The 24,439-nt window shown below is 37.8% G+C and overlaps 1 protein-coding gene across 2 annotated transcripts in view; it reads left to right on the top strand.

The window, feature by feature from the left end:
• The window catches only part of cnksr2a (connector enhancer of kinase suppressor of Ras 2a), a 56,264-nt gene that overhangs the window by 1,116 nt on the left and 30,709 nt on the right, over positions 1-24,439 (top strand). For both annotated transcript variants that reach the window (XM_028434086.1, XM_028434085.1), the window contains exons 2-3: positions 16,476-16,639; positions 19,172-19,374. In XM_028434086.1, the coding sequence (XP_028289887.1) occupies positions 16,476-16,639; positions 19,172-19,374 (367 nt within the window). The remainder of the gene's footprint in view (positions 1-16,475; positions 16,640-19,171; positions 19,375-24,439) is intronic.

Below are 24,439 nucleotides of genomic sequence, written 5' to 3'. Positions count from 1 at the left end.
GAAAAAACCAAAAGTGGCACATAATGTGCAGCTGTTTGTTAATAAATGTGCCTGTACGACATTTTGCATCACACATTTAACCCTGAAAAGTCTCTCTGGTCAGACGTTATTTGAATTAAAGATATTGAGATTTGTATCGTATATCAACGTTTTGAGAAAACATATCGATATAAGTTTTGGTCCTCATCATTCAGCACTAATCTAATGTACTGTATATGTAATGTGTGAGTGATCATAGCATTACAGACTTCTAAATAATTGGATCATTTCAGTTTGTGAATGGAGCAACAGAGGCAAACCAATCCTGAAATTGCACAGCTGTGTTCGTCCCTTCTCTCCTCCTCTGGCAGCTTATATATATTTTATATAATTATATATTATATCATATATTCAACCATTACAGTAGAGCAGAAAGCTGCAGCCAGAAGCTAAATGTTAAACGTCTGTTTGTAGCAGAATCACTGGCAGCAGATTCTGCAACTCATCCAACTCTTTGTTTTTGCACAAAAGCTTTTATCGCTCAAACATATTTCTCGCTTTAATCCAACATTTTTTTAAAAATAGTTTCCCATCCATAGTGCACCATTATGGAGAAGAGGACACGCAGTAAATATTCTGGCCTGTATGTGGGGCTGGAGTGTTGCTGCTTGCACTGAAACACAAAATAACAGACAAGAAGCTTGTTGTGAGTTTTTACCTTGAGAACATTTTTACAGATGGGAAAAAAACAAGTTTTCTGTCGCTATTCAGCACATTTTTCTTTTTTGGAATGTTGTATATTATAGTTCTTAATTTTGTTTATTTTTCCCCTCATTTTGGGTATTTTTATTTTCATTTTGCACGTTTTTGTTGGATAATTTGTCATTTTGTTTTTGTAGTAATTTTTTTGGGGGGGTTTGGAGTCATTTTGTATATTTATTTCCGATCCTGTTAATATCTGTTATCTTGTGTGTTTATGATGTACTTTTGTTTATGCAGTCATTGTGTAAATTTTCCCCTCATTTTGTCAATTGTTTTCATTTCTCTAAATTTGAGTATTTTTTCTTTCTTATTTTTTGTGTTTTTGGAGTCATTATGCACATTTTCCCTCATCTTGTGTAATTTTTGTTGTCATTTTGTGTGTTCTCAAATGTTTTGTATTTTTTGGTGCTTTTTTTGAGTAATTTTCGTACGTTTATTTCTCTCTCATTACCTTTATCCAAGGAGGTAATATTTTCACCGGCATTTATTCATTTGTTTGTCTGTTTGCAGGATTACCTCTAAAGTGCTTGACAGATTTTGACAAAATTGCAACTAAAGAATGACATTAGCATCTACAAACACATGCTCATTCTCACTTGCTCCATGTCTGCATAAGTCTATCTGATGTCCTTTTATGGTAATTGTTTGACTGTAGTCAGGCTGCTACTAGCATGTTACGCTAACAATTTGTCAGCTCTACTTAACAGGGTTGAAACTACAGTCTAATTACAATGATGAACAAATCTAAGTGGTGCTTTGGATACCTCATGCTAGTTACCATATTATCTTGAGAAATCTAATTTCATGTCAAAATTCTTTAATCTTTACACACCTGCAATTAAGGTTAAAGCAAGTTCTGATGAACTACGGCCGGGCCCTCGGGACATCTCCGCGCCGAATAGCACATACCACGCTCCCGAGAATTCAGTCAAAAGACTCGGTTCCATTGAGTAAAACAAATAAAATTGTGCGATGTAAAATCGCAATCTACATTGAATTGCCTTTGAAACAATATATCACATGACTAGGCATGTTCCGTTAAATTTAGAAACTATCGGAAAAGGGGGTGGGCCCCCGTACCCCCTTTTAAAAAGGTCTCCAAGAGGCTCTTGACATCTGCTCATAGAATATCCATGTCAAATTACAGCCCGATTCAACGAGCATTAACGGAGGAGTGATCATTTGAAATTTGGGGTGCCCTGGCTCCCCTGTGGCACATATGGAGTAAAGGGCCCCATTCATATGTTGGTATGTGTCAATGATTCGGTACCACCAACTGTCGCAATATTTGACTCACAAATAAATGAGAAAACGACTTTCATGGAAATTCCCGAAAAAAGGGGTGTGGGCCCACGGGCCCCTAACTGAATTGAGTTAGGCATAATCATTGAATTACCTTTGAAACAATATCACACAACTCCGTTCCCATACATTTGGAAATGATTGAAAATCATTTAAAAAAAAAAAAAAGGGTTCCGAGCGCCTCATCATATTCATTTATAGAGTATTCATACCAAACTGCATTCCGATCTAACGAGAACTAGCGGAGGAGTAGTCATTTTAAAAATGTGACACGTACGGGTAATGGGCCCCTTTTATATATTGGTATGTGCCAATGATTCGGTACCACCAACCGTCGTAATATTTGACTTGCGAATTGAGAAATCTACTTCATTTTTTTTTCTTCTTTTGGGGCCTCCCTGGGCCACAAATCAAAAATCGGGCTCTGAGCGTCGATGCAACACATCCATAGATTATAGCTACCAAAATTTCAGCCCGATCTGTTCACGAATAACGTGTTACTAACCTAAAACATCTAGGTGAAGGTTTGTTTCATGTCATAGAACTATTTCCATTACTGGAGGTTAATGTCAAACATTGTCGTGAGATTTGCCATTTCTGTCTCTATTATGATTTCAACCAAACATTTATATATATAGCGTGTAAATACTGTTATATTGTCTCGAAACATGCATGTGACAGAATATTCCATGTCATATTGCAATTTTCACTTGATTTTGTTTAAAGGCACACTGTGCAACTTTCACGTGAAGCGCCCCTAGTGGCCACATGCGCCGCAACACTGTCGCAAAAATCAACAGTCGGTCGGGCCAGCCTCTCTTGTCTTTGATTGTGTATGTAGACAGTAGTTGACCTTAAATGCAGAGGACAAATTCCATTAATGTAATAACTTTACATGGCCAATTAAAGGCGAAAGCCCCGATTTAATCTTAATCTTTAATCTGTAACTTTAGGATAAGGATTGGCTCTAAGGGCTGGGTCGGGCGGGCTGGGGTGCAAAGCGGGGCTGGGCTCGCGCCGCGGCTGGAGGAGCAGCTGCCGCCCTCCTCCCCTCGCCGCAAGAGGCCCTGCGCTCGGGCCTCCTCGCCGCATCAGTGGCACTCCCCCCCACTCCCTGGCCTTGCTGCCGACATTGGCCCCCTTTGCTGGGGGTCGGCGCAGCGGCCGGGGCCGGGGGACGTGCAACCCAGCGTGCGAGGTGTCCGGCGGAGGGGGCTTGGTCTCGACGGTGTCTTTTTAGCCTCCTCGGTAGCAGTTCTAAACTTTTTGCTTGTCACGGTCATGACCAGGAGTCGAACAGATGGAAAAATAGTAGCAAAAGCCTTTTAGCCCAATAAGTATATCCGCGCGGTTCATCTCTTCAAAATTACATTGGCAGTATTTCAAGAGGGAAGCCCCACTCGGAGCATTGATACTGTCAAGCGCTGTATATGGGTCAACTCTTTAGGTCAAAAAGTCTGCGGGGTGGCTTTAAACAGATAAAAATAAACAATAATGCATTTTTGAAAATGTATAATAATATTGTAATTTCTGTTTCAGAAAGTGAATTCCGAGATGTCAGTCAGTTTTTTTTGTAAAAGTTACTTTGTAGTGACAGTTGCAGAGCATAAAATGTGTACGAGGGTGGAGCCTTTGACATTCTCAAAGCAAAAACAATGTGAGGAAAACAATTTGTTGTTGACTCTATCGTCCACATTCTCCTGTTCCCATGTTCCCAATCTAATCCAGCATCTGTTAAATGTGCTGAGCTGACAAAAACAAACAACATAAGTCCCACTTTGCATTTTGTAAGAAAGATGCAGGGGAAAGATTGAACAGCACACCTTTTAGAGAGAGGGTTAATGATGTGCATCCACAATAAAAGTCCTGATGTTGAACCACATCAGGATGTTTCACTCTCCTCTCGCCTTCTTTAGGATCCTCACTCAGACTTTTAAACCTTTAATCGAAGCCTTTTCTGCTCAAACCTTTGAAACGTTGACCCGTCATCACATCGTGTTTCTTCAAGATCTCAAAGCTCGGCCTACGCTCACCGCCGAGCGCGAGAAATGACTAATAGTCACTAATATTAGCTGTAAATGTTATTCATCGTGGTTACTTAACGCCTAAAAAGCAGGTCAGTGAGTCTGTGGACTTGGATGTGTCGGTTGGATGCAGATGGATGACAAACGTTTGTTTACATGATGCTGCACGTCGCTTTCTCTAAGCCTTGGTCGGTTGGACACATGCATACAACATGTGTTTGTGTGTGCGCGCGTGTGTGTGTGTGTGTGCGTGCGTGCGTGTGGGGGCGGGTGAATGGTGAGTTGTTCGTCTCAGACCGTCTGTGCACAACAGCTGAACGACACACACACACACACACACACACACACACACACACACACACACACACACACACACAAACTCCTGCACAGAAGGCTCCACCATCATACTCGGACACACAAACATGGACACACACACACCTGGCGTGCCCTGACGCGGTATGTGGTTCACACTGGGTCTCTGGGGTGTGTCTGTGGTCACAGAGGGAAACCTAATACGCTGTACTCATGTAACACACACAGGTCACATATGTTTTGTGGTGTGTTTAGGGCTGAATGTCGTGGTCATTGTCGGCATGGCGACAGTGCAGCAGATGCCCTAACCATATGGGAGTGGTGCGCGTGAATGGGAATGCTGGGAATTTCTGTTGTCTTGCTTTGTTATCTGAGTTATTCTCACACTCTCGCACTAATTCAGTCACTAGATGTGAAAAACCAGCAGGAAAATCATCGTCAACACTAAGGCTGAACGATTAATTGCATTTGCGATATTATTGCGATATCATAAAACGCAATTTTCTAATCGCAAAGGCTGCCATTTTTTTTTATTATTTATTAATTCATTTTTATTTATTTATTTTCTCTTGTCCTGTCTTGTACTGTCCTGTTAAGTGTGTTTAAGAAGTGCAGTCCACATGTTTCATGAAACGTGAAGTTAGTCAGATATGTTGAAGAGGTAAAGCCACAGATTAGTTTGCTTTATTGTCGTATTCTGTGCTTAAAATTTTATATTTATTTAAAATTCAAATAAATCTGTAATTGTTTATTATGAGACACATTGATTTATTGCTTGTGTTCATTGAAAAATACATAACAAGAGGCCCTTGAAAAAATAATCGCATATTAAATCGTAATTGCAATATTGAGGGAAAAAAATCACAATTAGATCATTGGATGACACTACTCGCCAAAAGGTGGAAAGTTGGTTTAGTGGGCGTGGCTGTTTGGGGTCAGGGAGAGGTTATGTCAGGATCCACTGGGCTTCAGGAGAGATGTGAAAAAGCACTACCAGTTTTGCGTCTGTTAAAGCAAACACTTTATTTGTTAAATCATGAGCGTAAATGTGAGACGCTCCAAGCTGGAAAGTTTTGTTTGCTCGGATTTTGCACTGAAGAGTCACAAAAAGCTTGATTGGACTCTGGTGCATTCATGGTGATTTCATGGTGAGCCTCATTTATTCAGATATCAATGAACTGTGCAACTGTCGCACAAAGACTTTGAAGCTTCTTTTCAACTGCCCCAAACTCTGCAATTAATATTAATCACATTAATAAAAATGTCAAAAACAGTATCTATGACAAAGATAACATTTTATTTGTCATGATTTTATTAACTTTGCAAAGCTATAGGAATACGTGCAATAATTAGTGAGAATGCTTATACTGAGGGTTATACTCACTCCAAGCAGTTATACTGATTCCGAAGGGTAATAACGAAAGGTTTTATCGGACTCCAGTTGGTTATACATTATATACATACATTATACATCATTAGCATCTCTGGTCTTTGGAGAGAGCAGACGTGTTTTCATTCGCTCCGATAACACGACCTTGGCTACAGCTGGCTACAGCTGACTACAGCTGAACAGCCTGAAAAATTGGGCCCAAGACTGAAGGAAAATGGTGAAAAAACCGCAGGGAGGCCCTTCAGAACCCAATTCGGGTTTGGAAGAGGTCAAGGAGATGATACGCGAGGGTCTACGAAACCTATCTGCCGACATAAAGTCTTTGGAAAAGACGCTGGGAAACTCACTGGAAAACCTACAAAGCGAAGCAAAGGTACTGAAAGAAAAGAATGAAAGAAATGCTGAAGAGATAAAATTGTTGAACGCCAGGGTTGAACAGCTGGAACAAAAGGAAAGAGAGAAAGATGTCATCATCACAGGCCTAAAGATAAAACCCAGGAGTTACGCGAGTGACGAAGAAACAAAATCGATTGAACAACAGGTCATTGACTACCTGGAGTCGAAGGACATTGTCCTGAACCCTGACAGCATCAACTCCTGCCATCTCCTGCCAAAGAAAAATGATAACAGAGCTGTAAAAATAACCTTCACGAATATGAAATTCAAAGGAGAACTACTGAAGCAAGGAAGAAAGCTGAAGGAAACGAAGGTTTTTATTAATGAAAGCCTGACCAAAAAAAATGCAAGCATCACATGGAAGGCACGCCAAATAAAAAAAGGAGGAAAGATTCTAAAGACGTGGACAAGGAACTGCAGGATTTATATCACACCACTGGGAGAAGAGAACAGAAAACCAATCCTCATCAAAACGATGGAAGACTTGGGAAAATACGAAGGATCCACCTAAACAACAACATTGCTGATGGTAGTCATGGATATGGACCCAGATCTATATAAACACTGGAAACAAAACTCAGACTGTGATTATTTTACGGAGACTGAATTAAATGTGGAAACCAAAAGTAAAAAAGGTCTGTCATTTATTAATTTCAATTGCTAGGTGGTGGGGTGATTAAGGATTACATTAAATTTAAATTCAAAGTGGTTATTGTCATATGTGCAGTTAGAAACACGTTTTCCTGTACAATGAAATTACTACCTTGCTTATAAACTAAGATATAATAATGTGTTTATACAAGTTAAATATAACAGTGGAAAATACAACACTGCCAATAGAACTAACAACAGCTGGATTAACCTTGATGTAGAGACAAAACAAGCTGCAAACTTGTGTGTCCAAAAGAGACATTCCCGAGTGGTGACATTATGGATGAAAAGGGAAAAACCTTCCAAACACCTTCGAAAGAGGAACTATTCTTGAACTGGAGGAATGCTAACAACGTCTGGCAGGAAACAAGGCCAACACGAACAACGATAGAGAGGAGGAGGAATAAAATTTAAAAAAAAATAAAAAAGACAACACTGACTACAGATGAGAATACACAAAAAAGGACTGTTCAGAACAACTCAAGAATGTTTGACCAGAGAGACATGTAAACCCATGTAAATATGCGATGGTAAAACAGGGGACGGGACCCAGATAAGCAAACTGCTTCTCTCGTCTCCTTTTTCGGCATGTACAAAAAAAAAAGTGAATGTAAAAAAAAAAAAAAGTGAATGTAACCATGTCGGAAATAAACTGAATAAATAAATAAATAAAAAAATAACAAAATACTGACTTTGAGAAGTTATACTGAGGGTTATACTGACTCCGAGGGGTTATATTGAAGGTTATACTGACTACCAGGGGTTATATCGAAGGTTATACTGACTCTGAATTGTTATACTGACTTGGAGCAGTTAAACTGATTCCGAGGGGCAACAAAAAAAAGTTGTATTACTGACTTCGTGGGGTTATACTGACTCTGAGAAATTACATTGATTTCGAGGTGTAATAATGGGGGTTATACTGACACGGGTTTATACTGACGTGGAGCAATTCAACTTATTCTGAGGGGTAATTAAAAAAATGGTTATACTACTGGCTCCGAGGGGTTATACTGACTTTAAGCAGTTATACCAATTCTGAGGGGTAATAATGATTGTTATTTGGACTCTGAGGGGTATACTGTTATACTAACTTCAAAATTTTCTACTGAGGGTTATACTGACTTGGAGTAGTCACACTGATTCCGAGGTGTAATAATAGGGGTTATAGTGACTCTGAGGGGTTGAGTTTGTGCATTCTCGCTTACATTTTCTGGAAAAACACAATTTGTGTAGTTAATATTTAGCATGTATTGCTATTAAACTCATAATATAGAGCAAAACTTATCACTAGATGACAGAAACAAAGGCTTTTACTCATTAAATCTCAGCAGAAAACAGTATAAATCAGATCACAGTCAGGGCAGAGCAAGTCCTGCAAGTATTTCACAAATTTTCCTCCAATTGTTTTTGCAAAACGAGCACATAAAACGCCACAAATTAATGATTGTAAAGAAATCTGCCCGCCATCTACTGACAAGTGTTTATTCACACTGTCACTGTTTGCCTTTTTAACAGAAGATTTTAGTGAGGAACAATTTTGTACATGCAACTCTTAAAGCTGAGTGTCATATCTATTTTCTTAATGCATCTAATTGTAGTTACTTGGGAGCAATACAAAGATTTTAGTGACAGCAGAACAAAGAGATCTACACTCGGTGAATGCAAAAAATGTGAACCAGGGGCATAAAAGTGTTGTTGAGTTAAAATAGAGGAGCTATTTTTCCCCATGCACAACCTCAGAGGAATTCAAACTAGCCACTTGTTGCTCATTTATTCACTTCTTGTTGATCACGCTTCACTTTTATGGTTACAAAAGCTTCGCAGGACGCAGCCGATAATGCATTTATGAGACTCTCCAACATCCATGCACAAAGTGTCTGGGGTGTGTCCGTGAGCGTGCGTGTGAGAGGTAAAGAAAGTGTTAGTGGGAGTTTTTGGCTCACTATGTGAAAAGTGTGCCTTTGTGGGTGTTAAGAGTGTGACTCAACGATGAATCACACAATGTGTATCAGTCAAACATACAGTGGAGCAGCACATGCATGCTACACAATGTACATGCATGAGTGCACGATGGTATCATGGAGAGAAGACTCTATACACAGCAAACCTACAGGAGACGTTTTACACTCAGCATGTGACCATCAGTTTATAGACGAACGCAGGTGGATACGTTCCTCAGAAAAATGACCTGAACATGAGTGAAGGGAACAAAAATGTGTCCCGTTTTATTTGATGATTCCTTATTGTGTCTTTTATTTAAAGATATTTTGCAAATGTTTTTCCCATTTTGCCAACTATTCTTTCATTTTTGTATTTCTTGTTTACTTTGGATTATTATTATTATTCTTTTTTTGTGTGTGTGTGTGTATATCTGGTGTCAAAGTGTGTGTTTTTCTGGAGTCACATTTTCTGTATTTTTCTGTCAGTTTGTATAGTGGTATAGCATGGGTTTTTTTGGAGTTCTGTGTATTTTTGTTGTTTTGCTGTCATTTTGCGTGTTCATTGTGTATTTTTGTGTGTTTTTTCATTTTGTGTTTGTCGTATTTTGTGATTTTTCTCTCATTTTGTGGGTTTTTTTTGTACTTTTTGAGTATCCAATCTGGACTTATTTTGTGTTTTTTGTACTTTGAGTGTTCTGGACTTATTTTGTGTATTTTTACATTATGTTTTAGTTTTTTTTGTTTGTGCATTATTCTTCTGTGTGTTGTTTGGAGTCATTATGTGTGTTTTTGTTATACTTTGAGTGTTTGGAGTCATATTTTTTGTATTTTTCTGCCAGTTTGTATAATGGTATAATGTGGGTGATTTGGAGTTGTAAATATTTTTCTGTCAGTTTGTGTGTTTTTGTTGTTCAAACATTTTGGAGTCATTTTGTGTTTTCGGTTTTGTTTTTATTTTCATTTTGTGTGTTTTTTCCTTTTGTGTTTCTCATATTTTGTGTATTTTTCTGTCATTTTGCATATTTTTACATGATGTTTTTAGTGTCATTTTATGTAATTTTGTGTATTTTTCTGTCATTACGTGTATTTTTTTGTCATTTTGTGTATTCCTGTTGTACTTTGAGTGTTCTGAAGTTATTTTGTGTATTTTTACATTATGTTTTTAGAGTCATTTTGTGTGTTTGTGTTTTAGTCTTCTTGTGTTTGTGCATTTCTCCTGTTTATTTTTTTGGAGTCATTAGGTGTATTTTTCTATCATTTTGTGTATTTTTGTTGTGTAGTTTTTGGAGTCATTTTGTGTTTTTTTTTTTTTATTTTAATTTTGGATATTTTCATTTTCCAAGGGACGTCAAAGACCAACTTAATCGCTGCCAATCTCACAAAAACCAGTAAAACGAGCCCAGAAAACGATGGTTAGTGATGCACCCCTGTTCGCTATAGATAGCGGTACTTGGTGAAAGCAGACAGGTGATAGGTCGATAAATATGTAGCTGACGAATGAATTGTACTCTGCAGCCTTCATAGAGTGCAGACATATTAACTGTGTGTTTCTCAGTGCGGGGGTGTGTGGGCTCACTGATGCCACTTTCGATTTGACTCATCAGCATTCAGGCTATTCACGCTCTCCTTCTCTGCCGGTGATAATAAGAGACGCTGATTATCAGTGAACTTTTAGCACACAGTGGAGTTCTGCTGCACGTTGCCACTCGCTGCCCGTCTCAGCAGTAGTAACACTTTACAGATGAGAGCCAACATTGTTTTAATCGCGTCTATTAGGAGTCACGCTCATTAAAACGTAAGTGGAGGGGAAATGTGCACAAGCACCACGCCGCAGTCCTCTTCATTCAAGTAGCAAACTTTAAAAAGCAGCCCTTATGCACCTGCACACTCGGGGAATACACACCAATGGTGGGAAACTGTTGGTTTAGGGGCCACAGACATCCCAGCAGGGGTGTCAAACTCATTTTAGATTAGGGGCCAAATATGTACCAGTTTGACCTCAAGTGGGTTGTAGATTTTAACATTATCGTATAGTTTTTAATATCAGTTCAATTCACTTCAAAAATGTGTGATTTTGTCACCAATTTTTGTGTAATTGTTTGTGAGAAAATGGCAGATTTGTAATCACCAAATAAATTAACACACAAACTAATAAATGCACACACTCGGGGTGTGCGCAAGCTGTTAAAAAGGTTTCAGGGGTAACAGACACCGCGTCAGGGAGGTATGCGCTCCCCACACACACGTACACAGACGTTCCTTGTATTTATAGATATTTATAGATAGAATACGCAATTCCCAATATGACTGATCCCAACTCTGACAGTCATATTTTCTTGATTTAAAGTCCCTCTCTGATCTGAAGCTAACCAAACCCGCTGTTTGATGGAACAGTTTGATGTCTTCATTCTAATCAAATCCTTTCTTGCCATGGGAGTGTGCACACATACGGATCATCCACTGAAATGTTTCTGTTTGGAATAAAATTGTGGAGGTTTCCTCGAGTCCTGATAAGGACGATAAACATGTTTTTATCTTCAAAGCGGCTGCGAAGACTTTCATTTCCAGCATGCGACATGTGATTTGTTTTTAATTTTTAGTTTAGAGCAGGGGTGTCAAACTCATTTTAGTTCAAGGGCCAAATATGGGGCAGTTTGATCTCAAGTGGCCCCTAGATTTTATGCAGGCAAACTAGTCATTTCAACATTATTATGTCCTAGTTTGCACTTCTGTGTACATAGAATACAAAATATGTAAGAAACTAGGGCTGGGCGATATATCGAGATTAAACATGTTTTGAGTTTTCTATTTTGGCGACATAGAAAAATACAATATTGCCTATATTGATATATATATTTTTATAGCTCATTTTGTTTTAAAATCCTTGTTTTAGGAGTCGCTGCTAGTGCTTTTGCTATTTCTCAGAACAGCATGAAGAGCACAGTTAGCACTCACAGGTGCTGTCCTTTTATAGGAGAAAAAGCCCAAAGAGGCACATGTTGTGCTGCTTTTTGTTAATAAATATGCCAGAAATACACAAAAGGACAAAAAAAAGACACAAAAAGTTACTCCAAAACACACAAAACTACTACAAAAATACACAGAATGACTCCAAAATATATCAAGTTTTCTATTTTGACGATATCTAAAATTACGATATTGCCTATACCAATATACTTTTTTTTGTTATTTCGTAATAAAATAGTTGTTTTTGGAGTCACTGCATTCGCTACTTCTCAGAACAGCAGTCAGATGGATTACTGAGTGCGTCCTAACCCAGATCTTCCCCTAAACATCCACACTACAAAACTCACTCACACGTGCTGTCCCTTATAGAACAAAAAGCCCAAAGTGGCACATATTGTATAACTGTTAATAAATTAGCCTATGTGGCATTTTGCATCAGCAAATTTAAACCTAAATTGTTTTTCTGTTCATTTGAATTAAAATTATTGAGATTTATATCATTATTTTGAGAAAAAAATATCGAAATATCAGTTTTGGTTATATCGCCCAGCCCAAAAGAAGAAGTGATAGATATCAGTCCCAACAGGATCTTCACTTTCAATTTCCCAGATTTTGTGACCAATTTCTATTTAATTCAAGGAAATATGTTGTGATTTGAGGAAAAACGAAGGAATCTGTAAGAATTTTGTGTTTTTTCGACTGTTTAACAAATACTGTGAGTCCCTGCAAATATTGTACACAATGGTTGATGTTTTCTCTGTCATTTTGAATTAGATGCTCCAAAGGGACAGATTTGGCCCCCGGACCATGAGTTTGACACATGTGGGTTAGAGCAATACATTTTAGCTTTTGTGTGTGTGTTTTTTTTTTTTTTTTTTTTAATGTTTTTGATCTGAAAGATTTATTTAGACGTCAGGTGTGACATCAGAGGAGAGGAGGGAATGTCACGAGAGTGTCAACAAATGCTGTTTGCCTGTCGCTAATGAAGGAAGACGTTTGTGTTTGTGTGTGTGTGTGTGTGTGTGTGTAGGTGTGTGAAAAGCTTGGATGCTTATGAGATTTTGTCAGTCTTCCCATTTTCTGCTTCTTCATCTTTTTATGTTTGTTCATGTGTTGATGATGGATGGGACACGGAGGCGAATCAATGCTCGTTCCTCAGCTGTGTGTGCACGTGTTTGTGTGTGTGTGTGTGTGTTTTTCTATCTGACAGCGTGTGTGTTAATTGGTTAAAGGTAATTTTTTTTTTTTTAGGCTCCGATGCTCATTTTTGATTTGGGGTTTTGTTGACTCAGCAACAACACACACACGCACACACACACACACACTGAAAACACAGACGTTATGCAATTCAAGTGAGAGTTGGGTCTTTTCCTGGATCGGTGCTTGATTGCACCGTGTTACGTCTTTTCTTCCAGTCTCTCGACTCTTTGTAGTTTGCCGTGTTAGCCTCTCCGTTCCTTCAAATAACTCACGACACTTGGCTGCTGCTTTGCGCTGCCTTCAGGAACTCTCACTTTCTGTGGAAAATGGACAGAAATCACAAAATAGCCACATGACACAGAATATACGTTCATATTTTGTGAGAATATCACACATTTTACCATCATTTCCTATTGAAAAGTGTCTGAAAGCGAGAAATGCACAAACTTGTCAAATATAACGCAAAAGCTCGCACTACGAAATTTGAAGGTTTGACGGGATTTAGGTGCATTTGTGCAAGTTTCACAATGTTTACTATGTCACTAAGAAACATCAAATTAGGGAAAGCAGAAACAATGAAAATTTACTATGAAATGGAATTCGGCACAATTTGAAAGAGAAAGCCACAGGCTCTATGCCAAAACATTGGTCTAATGTCATATTTTTTTTTGTGTGTGTGTGTAAAGTTAATGCAAGAAATGACACACAAATGGAAAAAAGAAAAAAACCCAGCAGAAATAGAGGAAATTATAACAAATATACAATATATGACAGACATAGAAATAACTGAAAAATATACATAAAACAGCAAAAATAGACACAATAAATTCAGAAATACGCTCCAAAAACACAAATCAATCAAATAATTCAAACTGATCCATAATCAGTGTATTGATCTGGGTCCCCTCCAAAATCTAATGGAATCTTCCATGGCCTAAGGTCTATTTTTGATTAAAATTTTGTTAAAATCAGTTCCGTAGTTTTGACTTAATCCTGCTAAAAGTCAAACAATTAATGAATAATGATAATAACATATTCCTCCTTTTACCTCCTTGATGGAGGTAAAAATGAGAGAAGAATATACAAAACGATGACACCTTTGCTGAAAAATAAGTGGAATACAAAATGGGCAAAAATACACAAAAATGACTTAAAAAAATGACTCTAAAACAGAAAACTACAACAATAATGACTCTAAAATCACTAAACGCCGACAATAATACCCAGAACGACCGAAAAATAAATAATATACACAAAAATGACTGCAATAACACAAAACACACACACACACATATATATATATATTATTTTTTTTCTTCTTCTTCTTCCTTTGCTTCCATTACCAAACAGTCCACGGAGCACTGTTTGGGAACCATTTGTGGAATTTTATCATTGACGCTCAGTGAGAATTGTCTTAAAGTTGCTCAGCACAAAGTGCAGCAACAAATAAGGATGTTTTAAGAGCGACTGAATAAGAGCAACACAAACTAAAGCCAACCCTGGAAACCTTGTTTCGTTGCTTCGTATTCATCACTTAAAAAGCTGTATTTACACATCACTGCGTGCTGCTGCATTTACTGGGAAGGAGATCAAAGTTTTTAAAACTGCAAACAAGCTGCAACATCTCCTGAAACACAATACGTAACCTTAAAGAAACGTGTGTGTGTGTGTGCAGTAAAATCAGATCCATTGTGTCCCTGTGCAGGCCAAATCCAATTGCTTCTCCCATTCAGGACAACATTGAAATATTAAAACGGACAGAGAAGATGAGACAAGAAAACCTAATAGTGAAGTGAATGCGGAGTTGAGGCTGTAACTTGAAGTCTGGGATGCGTGTGTGGTGGTATTGATCAGGGAATGATTGTGTGTGGGAGTGTGTGAGCTATGGAGGGATCATGGTTTCTGTGCACCCAATAGGTAGTGTCATTACCGCCATGAATATGTGTATCTCTGATTTCACAGCTGCAGGCTGATCCCACAATTAGAATGAGAAATGACTAAATAACTACAGCCTTGGGTAAAAGTCGAGGTAATCAGTTAGTGTGTGTGTGTGTGTGTGTGTGTGTGCGTGTGTGTGTGTGTGTGTGTGTGTGTGTGTGTGCGTGTGCGTGTGTGTGTGTGTGTGTTAACCAAAGTCAAGGAATGACACAAACACATCATTAGCTACACTTTGCATTAACAGTGTAAAGTATTTAGTGTCTCACCATCCATGACCACAGCAGTGCCAACTAAACAACTGAGATTGTAATGTAGAGCTTTGCATTTTCTGCAGAAAACAAATGGAAATCCCAGAATTGACCAAAACTGCCTGATAGAGGGTCACGTTATCAACGTTCATGTTAGCATTTAGAATAATGAGCAATCACAGGAAACAACAAAGAGTTGGTTTTTGTTTTGTGTTTTTGGATTCATTTTATTTATTTATTTATTTATTAATCATTTTGTGTGTTTTGGAGTAATGCATATTTTTGTTGTTATTTTGTCAATTTGTCTGTTGATTTGTTTTTGTTATTTTATATACTTTACTCTTGTTCTGGAGTCATTTTTTTGTATTTTGTTGTTTTGTACATTTCTGTCATTTTGTGTATTTTTTTAGTTGTCATTTTGTCAATTTTTCTCTTATTTTGTGTGCACTTGTTTTTTTGTTTCATTTTGTAGTTGTTGTTTTTTTTGGCATTTTTTGGCATTTTTTTTTTCTCTTTTTGTCTCTTTTTGTTAAAGTTTTGTATATTTTTCTGTCATTTTGTGTGCCTTTGTTGATGTTTTATATATATTTTTGAATTGTTTTGTGTATTTTTCCTGTTATGTGTATTTTTGAGGTGATTTTGTCCTTTAAACTGCTATTTTGTGTTTTTGTTGTCATTTTGTATACTTTTCTCTTTTTGTTTTGTGATTTTTTTTTTATGGAGTCATTTATTTTTATTTTATTGTTTTGTGTATTTTGTACACATGTGTTTTTAGTTGTCATTTTGTATGTTTTTCTCTCATTTTGTGTGGGCTTGTTTTTTTCATTTTGGGAGTTATTTTGTGTATTTGTATTGTGATGATGTATATTTTCGGGTGGCTTATTGTATTTTTTATTGTCATTTTGTGTATTTTAGAAACTGTTCTTGCCGTACAAAATTAGACTGATGGCCGTATGTGACCCCTGTACAATGTGACACCACTGTCTCATTTCACTCAGACTTTTATTATTGTTAACTTATGTGTTCTTATTCTTCCGTTAGCTAAAGAATGTTATGTTGTGTGGGGTTAACAGCAGCTGTGATGTGTGTGGGGGGAGCTAATGTGGCTAATGAAGGCAGGCCATTGACAAAACTGGCCTATCATTATGTCCACCCCTTTGATGAGCTTCATGCACTGATTATAATGTTACTATCTCATTACCGTATAATATTAGAGCTCATGCTGATTCCTACAACACATTTTTTAGTGGCCAACAGACAAACAGCAGCAGCAGCAGCAGCAGCAGATTAACGTACTAGACTAGTGCCATCTTTATTGACAAGATGACTGTTTGGCCACTCTCACTGTGTGTTTGTTCTGCAGGTCTGGACGACTGCTTGCAGCAGTACGTGTGTGTGTTTGAGCGAGGAGGCGTGTCCGGTGAGCGGCTCCTGAGAATCAGCCACGCTGAGCTGGAGGAACTGGGAGTGTCTCGCATCGGACACCAAGAGTTGATCCTGGAGGCCGTCGACCTGCTCTGTGCTTTGGTGAGTGTGAGAATGTGAGGTGTGTCACGCTCTGTGTAGTTCAGGAGACACATACACATCAAGTTCAAGATCTTAAATGGGCCGGACCAGGAAATACAAGAACAGATCACATGATCAACATTCATGTCAACATTTCAATAAATGACCATGTAAACATTATTAAAGGAAAGAACAAAGGGATTTTTCTATTTTTGGACGAGACACTGTGTATTTTTTATTTTGTTTTGTGTGTTTTTCTGTTGTTTTTTCCCCCCTTTTCTCTTTTGCAGTAATTATGTGTGTTTTTGTAGCTTTGTGTATTTTGTTTTGGAGTGTTTTTTTTTATGTTTGTTTGTTTTGTGCATTTTTGCAGTCATTATGCATATTTAAATTTTTTTGTGTTTTTGCTATTTTGTGTGTTTTGGCAGTTACGATGTGTATTTATTTTGTGATTTTGTGTATTTTTTCTCTTATTCTTTTTGTTTTTTTATTTTTTGTGTGTTTTTGCAGTCTGAGTTTTTGCCTTGTTGTTGTGGTTTTTGTATTTTTTTTTCTCCTTTTGTGTGTTTTTGGAGTCAATTTGTATATTTGTGTTGTCATTTTGTGTCCAAGTTATTTACATGTTATTTTATTGTGGTTTTGTATATGTTTTTTTTTTTTGTTATTTGTTTGTATCAGGTGCAGGTGTGTTTTTGGAGTCTGTATTTTTGTTTTAGTTTTGTATATTTTTTTCTTCCTTTGTCTGTTTTTTGGAGTACATTTGTCTATGTTGGGGTTTTGCATATTTATTTTTTGTGTTATTTTTTTTTTGTGTGGTTGTGGAGTCAAATTTGTGTATTTTTTGTCAATTTGTGCTTTTACAATACTTTAGGTGGGTCAGTTGCATTGGCTGTTCAGTTCTGTTCTTTGGTTTTGCGCTCACATAATCAGTGCCACCCCTAGTGCACAAATCAAGCATTGCAACTATTTTTTTTTTCCAAATATTTGCATGTAATGTGTCCTTAGGCCAGATTGGATGCCAAGGCAGGCCAATTTTGTCCCACATGCCTTATGTTTGATCCCTTTATCTGCCTTTTGTAGCCGTCAAGAAAATAGGATTTATGAATAGAGAAAATCAACCCAGTCATTACAGTATATATTCTTTATTTCCATTGAAAACGTGTTGTGATGATGTTTCTTATTTACAATTCACAGCTGAGTTGGACTTGGTTTTGCAGGTGAATCAGTGCCTTCGAGGTTTGAAGAATAAGGATGGTGGGATTAGCAGTGGTTCAGTGAAATGAAATGAAAGCAGAGTCACGACATCACTCCTCTCACTTATGGTCGAGAGCTTTGGGTCACGACTGAGAAAACGAGATTTGGATTTCAAGCTTATATCATAGCGTTAACCCTGTGTTCTCAGGTCAGGAATTAAAACCTGCAGTAAACTGATCAAAGGTGTCATTTTGCTTCCTGACAGAAATCTGTAACACTTCACTTGAAGTTTTATACATAAGACTGACCTTACGCTGTCGATATCTCTCATTAGCATGAATAAAGTGTCATGAAGGCTGTCTAAATTATGACACCTTTGGAGCTATGTTGGCATTTTTTGGTTTAGGTGGAGGGATCTAGTGGGGTTGGTTAAGGTTAGACACTAGGTAAGGTTAGGGTTAGGCTTAGTTAGGGTTAGGTAGGGGTAGGGTAAGGTTAGGTAGGGTTAGGGTTAAGCTTAGGTGGAGTTAACCGTTAGGCTTTGTTAGAGTTATGTAGGGGTAGGGTTAGGTATGGGGTAGAGTTAAGGTTAGGGTTAGGCTTAGGGAGAATTAAGGTTAGGGTGATGCTTAGGTAGAGTTAAGGTTAAGGCTTGAGTTTGGGGTTAGGGTTAGGGCACATATGTCTTACTCAAGGCCCGGGGTCCAAATCCAGCCTTTTAGAGCATCTAATTTGGCCCATAGGAGACGGTAAAAATGACAGAGAAAATATGATTTGGTGTGTAAATTACCAAATAATCAGGTTGTAGATACTGTATCTCAAATTCACCACTTTCATGAAACTTTATAATATTTTTAGGGGCTTGCAGTTTTCCTTTGTTAATATCACATCAATGCAGTCATTTTTAATTGCAAATTGTGGAAAGAACACTCAATTTTTCCACAAATCTTGCCATTTCGCACAAACAATTCCTGCAAATTACACAAAAAATAGTTACGAAATAAGAACTTTTGAAGTGAAGATCCAGCAGGGACTGATATTAAAAACTATCACACAAGTGTACCACTTGAGCTCAAACTGGTTCATATTTGGCCCCTCAACTAAAATGACATTCACATCCCTGGGTTAGGGGTTAGGGTAAGGAACAGCACTTAATGACAGCCTTCATAAGACATTATTCATGTTAATGACGGGTGTAATGTCATAATATTGACAGCATAATATCAGCCTCATGTATAAAACTTCAAGTAAAGCATTACCCAGAAATCTTTGTAAGGAATTCCTGAAACGTGCGGGATTGCGGCCCTCCGGGACAGAGCGTGAACTGGACTCATCCATCTTTTTTGTGTTTTCACCCAGAACTCAGGGCTGGAGACGGAGAGCGTGCGAACTCTGGCACACAAACTCGGCGCCTCTGCCAAGAACCTGCAGAACTTCATTTCGGGTCGCCGTCGTAGCAGCCAATCAGAAAGCAGGAGCTCGCGCCGGCTCCCCAACGATCTGCTGACGTCGGTGGTTGACCTGATCACGGCTGCTAAGAGCCTGCTGGCCTGGCTGGACAGGTGAATCGTCTTTTTTATTCACCAGTGCACGTGTAGAGAAGATGTCAGGAGTAGTTATTGCCCACATCTGGACGGTTTCTGGGAAAATCTAACACTGCAGAAAGATGATGATCACAATCAATACTGCAGCAGCCACTGCTCTGCTCACAAGATTTGGCTGCTTTGTTGTTTGTGAGTTTTTTGCTGTGTCATCCTAAACGGAGAGCAGGGTGTTGACTTTAGGACTCTGTGCGGGCTGCGCCATCTGTTGCACCACCTCATGTTCACTCCAGGCTCATCACATGGTTTAGTGCCCATTGGAACTGGTGATGAAATAAAATCTGTGCCCAAAGTTGTAATGCAACATTTTGTGCAATAATAGGTATTACTTTATATATATTTTACTTATATATACTTTATAATTACCCATGTTCAATTACAATTCAATTACGATTACAGTGACCAATAACAATTAAATTACAATTATTTTGATTTGAATCCTCAGAAATGCACCTACAATTACGTTCTCAATTACTAAAGTTCAATTACAATTAATCACAATTACTGAGTGTGAAATAAATGACCTAATAAAAGGTAACCTTCCTCTTGTGTTAGCTTTCTGTTAGCATCTCCTTTGATAACGGGTCCTAAATCACCTGTAAAATACACTAAAAACAAATATTTATCATATAATTTATTTCCTATCTATTGATTACCTTGTTAGACTTCCTAATCAATGAAAATATAGGTTTTAATATTTTTGGTGTGGGCGTCAGAGCCTTTTTTGTGTCAGCATAACCCTCAATTTAGATTTGTTTAAAATGGTAAAATGTGGGAAAGCTTGATCTAAAACATATTTTAATAATTATTAACTACACAATATATGTGTAGAACTGTACATAGAACTGTAACATGGTTCCCCAGTTTTGCGGTAAATTACAATTGTCAATTTTTGTAGAATTTTCATGGCAATTACAATTGCAAAGTCAATTATCTGAACTCAATTACAATTTAATTACGATTATGACAGCAACAGATTTTTAAAATTATAATTAGCCATAATTGTAATTAGTTATCAATGATGCAATTACAATTATATTTGATCCCAACCCTGACTTAAAGTAACAACTTTAGTATTTTTCAAGACTTTTACATTTCAGGCTTAAAATGGCCATAAACCTGCCGTTGTTAATGTTTACCATCTGGTACAAACCCCTTTGTTTCGTTTTCTGAGGATAATGTCACAGCTTTCATCTCATCGTGCTCCTTCCCCCTTCGCTCTGCTCTCCTCTCCTCCCCGTCGCATCGTTTATGTACGACTCGACACGATCTCCGACACAAAACTCCTCAGATGCACAAGCGGAGGTCTTTGACATCTTTTCTCAAAATGCCACCGACCCACAGCCGTCCTCAGGCCGAGCATATCATGGACACACACACGCTCACACACACACACCCACGTGGACGCACACAAACACACTTATGCAAGCGCAGCCGCCCACGCAGGATGATGCAACAGTAAATGGCAAAAATGACACTAATGAGCAGGGAGAGTCGTGGTTGAAGACTTTCTGTGTGTTGAAACGCCTCATAGTAATGATTAGAAAATGATACGAATGTAATGTGCACACAACAGTCAGCCCTAGATTAAGGGAGACTAATTACGCACTGTAGCTGGTACAGTTATAACTCTAAGGCCATGTTTTTGTTCCATTGAGTGCTTAACTGTCCCTGTCTGATTAGAATGAGGACAAATGTTAAGGGGTTCCCATTAAATTATTTTTTTAGCTTTTCCCGCTATTTGAGTCACGTTTACTCAGACATACAGAGCAGATAAGCCGCTAAAGGCTAAAATATAAACCAGGGGTAACCAACACGGTAGCCCGTATGGAGCACTGGAGGGGCCCTCAGGTTCAGGCCTGTTCCGGGCCGGCCTTCCCTACAGGCGACACAGGCGGCCGCCTAGGGCGCCATCTGCTGGAGGGGAGCTAAATTGCATGCCCCAATTTTTTTTTTTAAATAATTTAAAAAGGTATGATAAACGTCAAACACACCCTTTACAATCACTGTACATGTTTTCTCTTAATTGAATATTAATATTAAAAGTTTGTATGATTTCCTCTGAAATATTTCAGAAGTGGTCATTTGAAATATATAATATATTTTCTAAATGTATATAAATTAAGATAAATAAAGTCAAGGAGGTCATGTTCTCATCAGTGTTTGTTTGTTGGCAGGATTATGTCAAAAATGCTCAACAGATTTTGACAACATTTTAACCAAACATACTGTAGACCTTCCGCCGTGGAAGATTCCATTACATGTTGGAGGAGATCTGGGTCAGTGTTCAGATTCTGGGTTCTGGATCGCTGATCGATCTCTCTGTTCGTCATTCAGTTATGTCGGGTTGGTTTCTTGGCTTAATCTGGATCGAATCTGGATTGCGCATTTCATTGATTTTCTTGAAAAAAAAAATGTTGGTGCTCATATATTTATTATTGTTATTAATGGGACGGAAAATTATTCCAAGCCTTTCAACTTAAGTGTGATTGATCGCGGTACCATGATCAGGATCACTGATCGAGATAACTGACAATATCTGGAAAACACTAAGTAGATCTAAAAAAGAAGACGTTACTAATACATTAATTATGCCGGACTTTTAAAGCGATATTGCGTGTTTGAGGGTAAACGTTAACATAAAAGACTTCAAAGACATTTCTGATCATCTAAAGCAGTGTTTCTCAAATGGGGGTACATGTGATTTAAATAATACCGACAACACACAAAAATGACAACAAAAACACACAAAATAAGAGAAAAATATACTGAAAAATATAAAGAACAGACAACAACAAATGACACAAAAATACACAAAATGGTGACTGAAATTATTTTAATTAGAACATGAACTGAAAATACAAAAGTCAGTGTTGGTCCCACATCAGGAGGGAGATGTGTGTTATACTTATTACTCATCCATTGCAGCTTTATGCTGTATTGTTGTTGTTTCATAGATTTTGAGCAAAATGTTGTAGTCAGACAACGGGGGTACTTAGATTCTAAAGTAAAAAAAAGGGGATGCTTGGATTCTAAAGTAAAAAAAAAAGTACTTGAACCAAAAAAGTTTGAAAACCACTGGTCTAAAGTGCATTCACGGGATGGGTTGTGTATTACTTTAGATTTTAAATACCAGACTATTAAATATGTTGTATTAATTAGTAGGGGTGGAGGAAAAAATTGATTCACATAATAATCACGAGTCTAAGCATCCACAATTCTGAATTGATTCATAAATTTCAAAAATCAGTTTTCTAATTTTAAAAAAATTCAAGAAAAACACTGATTCAGAAGATCCGCTTGCAGTCTTTACTCAGGAAACACTGTAAACTGAACATACAAATACATATTAGTATATATAATATAGAAAATACCGCTATACAAAAAGTCTGCTAGCTTCATGCTAACGTCTATGGGAAAAAGCATGTATCTGCTCATGCTAACATTTACTGTGATCAGCAGTGATTTATATAACTCACAATTTGTGATCAAACTGTACACTTAAACATACTCACAAGCATATGTTTTTTCAAGCCAAAAATACAAGAACTTAGTAGAGACTAGTAGGCCATGAGCTTTCAAGATTTCATATTACTATGGCAACAGTGTTAGGTCAAAACACACAAAGTCACCCAGACCTTTACAGTCTAACACGATCCCAACAGGAAACAACAGCGACCCCAACTTATAATGTATTATATAAACAGCACAAGGAGTGTGTGTGTGTGCTTTTATTTGTTTAGCAAGAATAAATGTTACCTTTTGTCTTAATTTTGCCTTTATGTGATTACATCATTGGAATCAGTTTTTTTTTAATTATCTTATACAAACTGTATTTTTTTGACGGCATCATTTGCCTTAACACATTATGCATTGTATCAATTTTTGAATCGAGAATCGTTTGAATTGAGAATCTTTTAAAACGAGAATCAATTTTGAATCGAATCGTGACCCTATGAATTGGAATCGAATCGAATTGTGAGACACCCAAAGATTCGCATTACAATGTATTAGCCCTGCCTCGTTGTAGGAAAAACCATTTTGGGGTTATCAAACATTCAGTCCTCAGCCTCGATAGATGACCCAAATCACTCACGCCACAGATTTATCACACACTGGAGACGTCGGCTGGATTTCTTTCAAGGTCTTGAGGACAATGAAGTACGATCACAACTTCCTGTTGCTCATTTCTTTTTATGTTGTGTGTGAGCATCACAGCATGCATTCTGCAGCCCCGTTGGTCCTGTGCGAGTCATTAGCAGCCCATTAGCAGCCGCATGTTACTTATCATCAGCGCCCTTTTCACACCTGAATAGACGCCGATGCTACAATTCACCCAGGACTTCATTTGTGAAGATTGTGTTAGCGCAGGAGAAACAAAGGTTTTATAGGTCGTCCTCTTGCGGGTTTTTTTTTTTTTTTATTAAAACAAACTTGACAGGAGCAGAATGGTCTGGTTTCTGTGGAAACTCTGAGCGCGCTCACAGACATGTGGGAGACGTCAGGAATTAACGCTGCCGGTTGCAAAACAGCACAATGGAAGCCAAAGTGGCCCAAGTAACAATCCTTTTCACGCCGTTTTTTTTATTTTATTTCAGACGGACAAAAAGCTGCTTTTTAAAACATTTCGCGACATTGACCAGAGTTTTTTCCATGTTTGTTGAAGGAGAAGTGGAGAACACGCTCAGAAAAAATGTGGCCTATTTACTTGGTTCACTAACGCAGCCACTGGAGCTGTGTCCCCTTTTTCCTCCCAGGAAGAACGTCATTGTTGAGTCTCTGTGTTAAAAGTAGCCGAACACCCCTCGAGACGGATCAGACGATGGAGAGTTGCCTTTGTTCTGATTCCATACTTCTGTTTGGTTTGATTATTTTAATTATTTATGCCATTTGCAATTAATTGTTACTCACAGCATAAATTAGAATTAAAAACACAACACACATGGTTGAAAACACACCTATTAGATTTCATATACACTTTCTACTTTTGTTTTATCTATTACCAGTTCTACATTGTAATAATCGG

This window comes from Gouania willdenowi, chromosome 20, assembly GCF_900634775.1.
Source record: "Gouania willdenowi chromosome 20, fGouWil2.1, whole genome shotgun sequence".
In the NCBI taxonomy this organism is placed as follows: domain Eukaryota; kingdom Metazoa; phylum Chordata; class Actinopteri; order Blenniiformes; family Gobiesocidae; genus Gouania; species Gouania willdenowi.
Note: the sequence above shows the minus strand (reverse complement) of the source record. Positions and strands in the feature narration are given on the sequence as shown.